This window comes from Budorcas taxicolor, chromosome 14 (genome assembly GCF_023091745.1).
Source record: "Budorcas taxicolor isolate Tak-1 chromosome 14, Takin1.1, whole genome shotgun sequence".
In the NCBI taxonomy this organism is placed as follows: Eukaryota; Metazoa; Chordata; class Mammalia; order Artiodactyla; family Bovidae; genus Budorcas; species Budorcas taxicolor.
The window spans coordinates 60,882,065-60,893,140 of NC_068923.1; the positions used below are offsets into that span (position 1 = coordinate 60,882,065).

Consider the following 11,076-nt stretch of genomic DNA (forward strand, 5'->3'; position numbering starts at 1 on the left):
AAAAAAGTAATATAAGAAATAAAGTCAACCACAGCATGCTACTTGGTTCAGTAGTAAATTAATTTGATAGGCTTCATAATGAAAATACTGAATTTGGGATGTAAAAATACTAAAATATTAATATATTAGAAAAATGGTGAAGTAAAATAAGCAAAATTTTCATTCTTTTGAGTAGAAAGTTAACAAATAATCAGCAGATCAAAAGATAGCAACATATTCATATTATTTGGAAACATAAAGGTAAATTCTACAACCACTATATAAGCTGCAAGAGTAAGTTTCTTCTGTGAACATGAAAGAAGGATGAGAAGGATTACCTCTTTTTTAGTCACAAGCAGTTTGGTACTATAAGATATTTTTAAACCATCTCCACATAATGTTGGAGGGTGGGGGATAGCACTAAGACAGAAAAAGATTAACAGTTTTACATTTAAAAAAAAAACCCTCTAAATTCTGTAAGAAAAGTAAACATGATTACATCTAAATACATCCACTGGTTTTTAAAAAATAATTTTATAAAGGCTCAATATTCATTTATAAAAATAAGTACTTTCAGTTTCTAAAAGAAATTTATTTTCATATTTGAAAGTCTTTAAAAGTAACCAAAGGACTTATTACCCTTCTGCATTCTGCTTTGCAGAAAGTACTTTTGAGGTAGATCTGTTTCGGATTCTTTTTCTTTTCCTTTTCTTTTCCGAGGCAGATGAGTTCGTATCCTGTGTTTTTTTCTTTTTCTTCAAACAGCTAAGAGGATTGGGGCCACTTACTTTCTTGCGCTTTTTTCTTCTTCTCTGTTCTGGGTCTTTTACTAAACCCTGTTCCTCTTTGAGTTGCTTGATATTCTGTTTCTCATGCACTGAGACAAGCTGACCAGACTCTACTGCTTTAACAAATGCAATCGTTTTGGGAGAAGGTTTGTCCAAGACTATAGTGTTCTGAATAATAAACATGAGAGGAATTCCAGGCTTTTTCTTTACTTTCATAGACAAATTCTGATCCTATTAAAGAGAAAAATAGAATTATTTAGTTCAAATATAATAATTAGATACCTTAAATAGATTTCTAAGAACTTAAAGAAGACTATACTAAAAACAAAAGATCATTGGTTTTACTTTCCAAATCAGTATGCTTTACTAACAGTAGTATATTTTATGACAAAGGAAGAAAAACATAAAAAGTGAGCACAGTTAAGCATCAACAATGTGAACTGGAATTATCAGTGTTCTATACTGATCAATATTCTAACACCACTAATTTTCTAGGACCTCAAAATAAAAACTAATGGAAAGGTAAATATGTTAGGTGATATCCATTATTCCTACTCTGATACATGTTTCAAGAATGCTCACAGAGATTGCAAAAATAGAAATAAAGTAGGAGCTAGCTGACTCAGATTCTTCACTCAGCTCTGCTTCTAACTGTGTAATTTTAATATTCCACAAGCATATTTAAGGAAATCTGTACATATGTGAACTTATTAATATTCACCCAGAGAGTCTCTCCTCCCCTGCATCCCAGTCTTTAAAAGCCTGAAAGAGTTCCATACTGGTGGTATGGTCTCAAATAATATGAAATACAACTTTCTGAATATATGTATTCATATGTAATACATACAAAACATGAAAAAAATGTATAAACATAAAACGTAAAATCTTTGCTCTACTTACTTTCAAGAGCCCTAAAACATATCATCACATCTCTATGTCAATAATTTTTTATTTAAAAAAGGATATTTCAGTAATGAAGAAGAAAATCATTATGCTTAATCCATCTAATTTTTTCTAATGACAAATAGCTCCACATAAAGTATAAACAGAGATGATTAAAATTGACTCTGGTTTTAAAACTGGTGTCACCTGTGTTGCCAGGAAATAATGGTGAGGATTTCCATCTTCCACCATGGAAAGCAGACATTCTGATCCATTCACTGCATTCTTGAAATGGGCACAATTTCGAACCTGGCATTTTTGGGCAATCAGCTTTGCCCCATATAAGTCCTTTCCCAATGTTTCCAACTCTTTTAACACACATCTGGAAAGTAAAATGTTATTAGCAGCTCACAATTATAACAGTTGCATATCAGTTATTCACATAAAGCAAATATAAAACAATCTCAGTTCTTTTTCAAAAACTACAAGCCATACAGTAACCATTTCACTCGCAAAAGACCTGGAAAAATGCATACACCAATTAGAAGGAACTTAATGAATAGCTGAAATGTACTGAGCATTTATCATGTGCAGGCAGCATGCTAACTGCTCCTGACATAAATTCTCCCTTATCTCAAAACAGCCCTGCAAAGTTGGGCAGCTTACTTTAAAATTATCCTTATTTTAGAACAGCTCATTCTGGGAGATTTCAAGTAACATGCCCAAATTCAAACAACTAAAAGCGGTAGAGTGAAATGTGAATCTAAGCAGTTTGACAATAGATGCCCCAACCAGAGTGCTATAGGCTTCTGTTTCAAGTACAAATCGATACACCTTTTAAGTATTTTCAGCTCAGAAAAGTAAACATTCTCAACTCACCAGCTTGTTTAAAAGCAATCACAACTTTCTTTCACTTTGCATTTTCATATTAAGGTACTGTTTTTCAAAGTATTACCAATGTGTGTGTGCTCAGGTGCTTAGTCGTGTCCAACTCTTTGAAACCCCGTGGACTACAGCTCACCAGGCTCCTGTGTCCATGGAATTTTCCAGGCAAAAATACTGCAGTGGGTTGCCATTTCCTACTTCAGAGGATCTTCCTGACCCAGGGATTGAACCTGCATCTCCTGCATTGGCAGACGGATTCTTTACAACTTTACCACCTGAGAAGCCTAATTTCTCATCCACAAATCTGAACCTCTTACAGAGGAGTCAAATATTAGCATTTTAATCAGATCCCCAGATACTTCCTCTATCCCACTTAAAAATTATGACAAATACTGAGTCAAAAGGTTCTTCAACCTGAGCCAACCCTTGCCTGTCTCTACCTTGCCTCATCCCCTTTATCATCCCATTGGTTTATTTGTTTGAAAAGATTTTGCTTGCTACAGTTACCCATTTTGAATGCTATTCTGAATTTCAGGACTAAATTGCCAAACATTTACTGAATATTTCCCAAGGATGGCCTGCCATCAGCTCTTCATCAAATTCACTATGTCTAAAATCAAACTACTTTCCTGTCTCCAAACTTATCCAGGGCTTGCTAATGCTTTGAATTTATTATCTTCTCAGATACCTTGTTTAGAAATCCGAAGTCCTATTTGATCTTTGTTTTCTCACTCCCACCTCTACCCTGCCCCATAGATGGGTAGTTCTATCTCAGCTTGGTATTTCCTTCTGTGACATCTCCTTGTAACCTGGGGGTTCCTGCCTTTCCTCTCTCTCATTATTTGACTAGACAACCAAAAAATAGGTTTACCTGTCTTCATTCTCTTGCTTCTCCAACTCACCCCTTACATAGCTGCAGTTATCTTTTCTAGAAGATACTTATCATGTCTGATAGCATTTACCTCTTGACACACACCAAGAATTAACAGAACAATATGCTTTAAAATAACCTATCAGTAAGGTTAAGGGTGGGTGGGGGAAATAAATGAGTAAGAATAGTCATGTCAATAACTGCAAAAGCTGAGTGATAGATATTTTGTGATGCTATTCTATTTTTGTGCATGAAATATTCCAAAAGTTCAGAAGCTAAATACTTCATGGGGAAAAACCCAGCAAAATATAATTTCACCCACTACTTCTCAAACATGTATATTACAGACTGTATTAAAAATGTTAATATTTATGACAGACAGAGCTAAATGGACAAGGCTTGCAGACAGAAGAAATCAACTCTGGAGCACAGGCCATCAGGATCTGGCAGTCCTGAAGGTAAAGGGGATCAAAAATTAAGGATATCTATGTCCCATCTAAAGCTCTCTAACTGGATGAAATCTATATGAAGTTCTGAATACAGAAAGCTGTTTATGGAGTACTATTAGGTGAGAAAGGCAGGCCATTAATATCATATGCAGAGTAAGAGCCTATTCTTATGTGTGTGTGTGTGCAAAGAACTGGATGAATGACAGTAGTAAGTCATTGGTGTGGTCTTACGGTCATTTAAATTTTCTTTTTTCACTTTTTAAGGAATATTCTACAAAGGAAAAAAAAACTACTAAGTTTATGAATAGTAGTTCTTTGTTATGCAGCCTCTATCTATCTTCCTCCCAGCTTCTTTCCTGAGTATACACTGTGCTCTAACCTCTTTCCCTTGCATTTCACAACTCCACTCCTTCGTTCAAGAGTTCTACAAGGGATCTTTCACTCAAAAAATGTCCTTCCCTTCAGAACTGAACTGTGACTGAGCTCAAGTCACTTCCTCTATGAAACCTTCCTTGATTCCATCCTCCCTTCTAAACAACCCCACATGGTTTCATCTTATATGTTCCCACACTTTGAGGAAATGGGGAAACTACACTTGGAGTCAAACATATCAATTAGCGGTTGATTTATGCAACTCACTCCAGTATTCTTGCCTGGAGAATTTCACGGACAGAGGAGCCTGGGAGGATACAGTCCATAGCGTTGCACAGAGTCAGACAGGATTGAACGACTAACATTTTATGCACATTGCTGGCCATTCGGTTTGGGAGATCATCCTGCTCATCCAGTTATCCTCTGGCTAGAGCAGTGCCTGGCATATGGTTGGTGCTCAAAAAAAGGCAGCTGAATAAACAGAGGACCTTGCACAAAGTTCTTAACATCGAGTCTGGCCTTATCTTTCTGGGAATCGAAGATCTTACAGCATGAGGCAGCTGTGAAGCTTGAAAAATTCTTAAACTGGGAAAAGCTTTGCAAACAACCAGCAGCCACTTCGAGAAGATAGGTTTTGAGATACCAATAAACGATCCCCAAATACTATATCTCGTCAGACTTCTATAGCAAATTTATAAGTAGTTACGAGCTTTTTTTTTTAACAGATGAGTAATTCTAGGCTCGAGAGAGATTAAGTAACTTGCCGGAGACTGGTAGCACGGGGGGCGGAAGCCAGGTTGGACTGCAAAGGACATGCGCTTGTCCTCCAGACTAACGACAAGCAAATACCACCACGATAGTACCATCTGTCTACCCGGTAGATACTCGCCTACCCTCCTCCGCGGCCCGGCTGAACGGTCAACTCCTACTTGGGAGCGGGGGGGCGCTTTGCCCCTCCACAGCTCGCACTGGAATGCCTGCGAGCTGCCGCACCGCTGCTACCGCACCCGTGGGTCCCCCGCGCCTCCACCCGGACCGGCCAGGCCCACCTGGTGGTGCACAGCTGAGTCTCCGCCATGAGGTAGCGGGGCAACTGCTCTCGCAGCTGGATGCGGCCCCGTAGCGCCGCCTGACAGAAAGTGCCGTCCAGCAGTATCTGGTATGGCTCGCGGACTCCAAAATTATTGCGGAAGAAGCCAAGATGCTTCTTGGCATGTTTCTGCCTGGTGATCTTCATGCCTTGCTTCACGGACCCAGGCCACCCGACTAGGAGGCAGCTTCGAACCAATAAACTATCCCACTACCGGCAATGTCTGTTTCCCCGGAAACAAACAGCCTTGGCCCCGGAAGCAAACGCCCCCATCTGTCGCCCCGATTTACGTCACACCCAGTCGAGCGCGCGCTTCACCGTGGTGCCCGCGCTCTAAGGGGCACGCCCTCGGAGGCGGAGCTTGAGCTTAAGCGGGAAAACAACTAGGCGTGTGATTAGGAGCGCGCATGCGCAGTCAAGGATCAGACTAAAACTACTGCTCGCTGGTGGCGCTAGTGTTAAAGAACGTGCCTGCCATGTCGGTGAATGCTAAGGGTCGTCGGTTCAATCCCTGGGTCGGGAAGATCCCCTGGAAGAGAGCATGGCAACCCACTTCAGATTCTCAAGAATTTGCCTTGAGAATCCCATGGACAGAGGAGCCTGGTGGTGGGCTACAGTCCATAGGGTCGCAAAGAGTCGATCACGACTGAAGCGATTTGGCGCCCGCGTGAAGTCACACACACACACAGAGCCTCTTGCGTGTTACCTGGCACAGCAGCTCACACACACACACACAGCCTCTTGCATGTTACCTGGCACAGCAGCTGAAAAATTGGCGTTATAATAATCAGTGAAAATGTTGAGAAGTAATATGTCCTAGCCACTGTTCTAGATAAATTACCTTATATTTCCTCCTTTAATGTTCAGTTCAGTTCAGTCGCTCAGCTGTGTCCGACTCTTTGCGACCCCATGAATTGCAGCATGCCAGTCCTCCCTGTCCATCACCAACTCCCAGAGTTCACCCAAACTTCTGTGCATCCAGTCGGTGATGCCATCCAGCCATCTCATCCTCTGTTGTCCCCTTCTCCTCCTGCCCTCAATCTTTCCCAGCATCAGGATCTTTTCCAATGAGTCAACTCTTCACATGAGGTGGCCAAAGTACTGGAGTTTCAGCTTTAGCATCAGCCCTTCCAATGAACACCCAGGACTGATCTCCTTTAGGATGGACTGGTTGGATCTCCTTGCAGTCCAGGGCCTCTCAAGAGTCTTCTCCAATACCACAGTTCAAAAGCATCAATTCTTCGGTGCTCAGCCTTCTTCACAGTCCAACTCTCACATCCATACATGGCCACTGGAAAAACCATAGCCTTGACTAGATGGACCTTTGTTGGCAAAGCAATGTCTCTGCTTTTGAATATGCTATCTAGGTTGGTCATAACTTTCCTTCCAAGGAGTAAGCGTCTTTTAATTTCATGGCTGCAATCACCATCTGCAGTGATTTTGGAGCCCAGAAAAATAAAGTCTGACACTGTTTCCACTGTTTCCCTCTCTGTTTCCCATGAAGTGATGGGACCAGATGCCATGATCTTCGTTTTCTGAATGTTGAGCTTTAAGCCAACTTTTTCACTCTCCTCTTTAACTTTCATCCAGAGGCTTTTTAGTTCCTCTTCACTTTCTGCCATAAGGGTGGTGTCATCTACATATCTGAGGTTATTGATGTTTCTCCCGGCAATCTTGATTCCAGCTTGTGCTTCTTCCAGCCCAGCGTTTCTCATGATGTACTCTGCATAGAAGTTAAATAAGCAGGGTGACAATATACATCCTTGACATACTCCTTTTCTTATTTGGAACCAGTCTGTTGTTCCATGTCCAGTTCTAACTGCTGCTTCCTGACCTGCATATAGGTTTCTCAAGAAGCTAATAATTCTCAAATGAGGGAAGAAATGGACCAAAGTATATTGGATGACTGTGATTGGGCTGGTTTGTAATGGTTGCCTTCCTATAAAGAAGTTGAGCCTGAGTATTAAGGACACCTTGTTCTTTAGTGTCAGAACTACCAGTGGAACCCAGGTCTCCTGCCTGAAGTTCAAGTGTTCTGGCACCCCTCCACATCTCCCCCATAGGACCACTGTCTCTAAAGAGCCAAATGTCAGGGCAAAAAGTACTACCATTTTGCATTTCTTCTGGAGACCATCCTAAATGACTCACAAGGAGCGTTTCAGGAGGACTTCTCAAGAGCTTCCTTTTCCAAGAGTCAGTGTCCCTAAACTAGAGTTCTCATTCTTTCCGTAACCCAAGTCATTTGACCTTGAGCAACTCCCCACAAAAGCTGGGTTCAACTTCCTCACTGTCAAATAGGTCAGCAGGACTAGATGACTTTTAAGAACCTCTTTTATGTCTATAGTCTCTAAGGTAGGAAGATTACCTACTGGGCTACTAACAAGGAGGTACAAAGCAGACCAAAAGTTTAGAAATTATTTGGTCAACTTGATTAATGAAGAGGGTGAATCTGAAAATTTTGAGTTCCCCAATGACTAATCGCTACATATCTACTTCAATTCTAGGCAAAATAATTAGAGAGTGGGAGTATGGGATTTTGCATTTTTTTCTTTTGACTTGGATCTGTCCCAGATCTAGTTCTAGCTGAAGATTGAAAGAACCAATGCAGAAGAATAACTTACAAAGTGATAGAGACATATTATTTGCATTTGGGGTTTTATTTGAAGACACAGGTTTATGAAACTGGAATTGAAATCCATAATGTAAACCCTGTCTTGATTCCCAGTACAACATCATTTAAATGGCTGCATCTTTTAACCAAAAATAAATCTAGGGGTTGGCAGCCATGAAGAGTTACTGTAGAACTGGAATCACAGTTCTTGAGAATTCCTCATGACCTTTCAATCTGAATACTCTCTTTATCCCTGTGTGCCAACACCCCACTCTGACTATAATCCCACCACAGACAGAGAAAATATACTATCCCAGTCCTGCAAAACAGTTAGTTTTAAAAACAGACTCACAGATTTATCTACAATCCTGTTGGCCGCATTTCACTAGTAAGAAATGTGTGGCTCAGGACTAGGGTTGAGTCATATTCTTTTTTTTTTTTTTCAATTTAGTAAACTGTAGCAATTTTTTTCAAGGTCTATGTATGTGACAGTGCTATTTACACAACCATCCTTTATTGCACAAGCAAGAAGACAGTAGATACTGGTGATTATCAAGTTTAAAATGGAATTCTCTGTTACATCAGTGTTTCTCAAAACCTGATCCTGGAACATGCAGAAAGGTTGCAAGTATGCTTGTTTAATATGCCCATTTGATTCAGAACAAGTATTGAGGGAGAAGGATACTATTCAGAGAGAAGGTGACATTTATTACAATCTCCTGCAAGTCATTTCTTATGCCTATTAGTGTTCCAGGACTATCTGCAGTAAAGTGTCACTGTTTACCCAATGGGATGTTTTCATTAAGTGGTCTACTGAGTATGCTGCTGCTGCTGCTGCTAAGTCGCTTCAGTCATGTCCTATTCTGTGTGACCTCATAGACGGCAGCTCACCAGGCTCCCCCATCCCTGGGATTCTCTAGGCAAGAACACTGGAGTGGGTTGCCATTTCCTTCTCCAATGCATGAACATGAAAAGGGAAAATGAAGTCACTCAGTTGTGTCCTAGAGGCCCCATGGACCACAGCCTACCAGGCTCCTCCATCCCTGGGATTTTCCAGGCAAGAGTACTGGAGTGGGGTGCCATTGCCTTCTCTGGGTCTACTGAGTATATCTTTGCCTGATACCAAATGACCTAGTATTGAAAACTCAACATTTGGCCACAACAAAGGCAGGAACCAAATATTGCCACTATTGGACAAACTATTTGGATATAAGTTTGACCTGAACTTTTACTTTGAAAATTATTATAATATTATTAACTTTTAAAAATAATCATTGAAAATTCTCTTGACCTTAGAGTGCAGGAACAGTAATGTCTCAGCATTTCTAGCTGCTGTTTTTTTTTCCCCCTCAGGTCAAACACTGGATATTTTCCAAGCCAAATAGACATTCAGTTGCAGTAGGGAATTAATTTATTTTTCTTTATTTTTTTCATAGTCTTCATATTCTTTATTACACCTGGATCAAATATAATTTATATGTTGTTGTACACAATTGTGAAGCTCTTTCTTCATGAAATTTTGATGAAGCCAAGTTGACATGAATATGATTTATTCTTGCAAGGTATGACTAATTCCCAAACAAGACTTTTCATGAAAGATTCATGTCCTAAATGGAATTAAATAGGTAAATATTAAGTTCATAAAGCTTATTTTGTTTAATTTCATAAATGCTCATATTCCAATAATTCAGCAAAGATATCTGTCATGATATTATTCTTCCTTATATTCATATTTAAATATTTACAAATATTTGTTAACATCCATTAGCTCCAAAGGAATGCAGTGTTTCCCTACTGTTACCCAGCTAACATATTCCTTAAATAAGTAATTTCCAAAAATAAATAAAGCAACTTAGGTAAACTGGTTTGCATTGAGAGCCTATTAGTTCTTCACTAAGATCCTCTAAACTCCATCTGGGACTTGCTTACTGTGAATTTTTATATATAAAGGAAGGTGTTAAAAGGTTGGTTCTGCTGCCATATTTAAAAAAAACATTTTATGGTTTTCAAATTATAAAAATAACACAGGCCTACTATAACAAGAGGAAAAATAGAACAACACAAGACAGTTATCTCCTCTTCCTTGCCAAAATAATACATAATAATCCACTGGGTACCCTTCTGTGATTTTTTTCATATTTACATACTCATTTGCATGTACATCTGCATACATATTTAGAGATTTTTGTCACTTTGTTATTCAAAAATGAAATATTTTATCACTTCTGTCTATTTTAGTTTTCTCACCCAATGATCTTTGTAAAAATCCTCTCAGTGCATATTCCAAGTTAATTGGCATAGTACTTTTTCATTATTTTTAATGACTGCATGAAATTTCCCACAAAATCCCACATGTAACATAACGGATGTGACACAAACTGTGAATTGACAATATCTCTTCTCTTCTCTTTAGTAATAGGATCCTAATTTCATTCTGGACAGTAGTGTGCCCAGAAAAGAGAATCCATGTCCCAGACTCTGTGCAGTTAAGTATAGTCATAGGATTAAGTTTTAGCCAAAGATATGTTAAGTACAAGTGTTACAAGGGACTTCTGGGAAAGCTGCTTAAAGGAAATTGGTTTCATTTGGTGGTGGGCACTTCTGATTTTTTTTTTTTTCCCCATCATCTTTCTAACCACTCCCAGGATTTGGATGTGATAAAGGGGATTTTGTAGCCTATTTTAGAGGAAGAGGTAAATGTGAGGATGGAGGCCATGTACTAAGCTAGCAAAGTAGAAAAGAGAAAGAGCCTGGGCCATCAGTGACTATGAAACTACCTTTCCAAATCTAGCCTTTTTACCTCTGAGCTTATTTTACATAAGAAGAAAAATAAACTTCTATTGTACTAAAAATATTATTTTTGATTTATTTTCATTTTTGAAACTGTATTTTTTTTAGAGCAGTATTAGGTTTATAGCAAAATTTAAAGGAAAGTGCAGAGATTCCCCATGTAGCCCTTGCCTCCACACATGCAGAGCCTCCCCCAGTATCAATGCCACTCACCAGAATGGTACAGCTTTTTCACCCAAGAAGGACCCTATATCGAAACATTTTTCTTTTATGTACAGCCATACCCTAACATTGACAGACTAAGTTAAAACTTAGTTAAACTTAGTTAAACCAAGTTAAAACTATGTGTGTGTACTCAG

General features: G+C 39.2%; 1 protein-coding gene across 1 annotated transcript; it reads right to left on the bottom strand.

The window, feature by feature from the left end:
• Positions 1-614: 614 nt before the first annotated feature.
• On the bottom strand, positions 615-5,463 carry UTP23 (UTP23 small subunit processome component). The gene is made up of 3 exons (XM_052651994.1): positions 5,276-5,463; positions 1,857-2,031; positions 615-998 (listed from the first exon to the last, which is right to left on the bottom strand). The coding sequence occupies exons 1-3, from the start codon at positions 5,461-5,463 to the stop codon at positions 615-617; spliced, it is 747 nt and encodes a 248-aa protein (XP_052507954.1).
• Between the last annotated feature and the right edge of the window lie 5,613 nt (positions 5,464-11,076).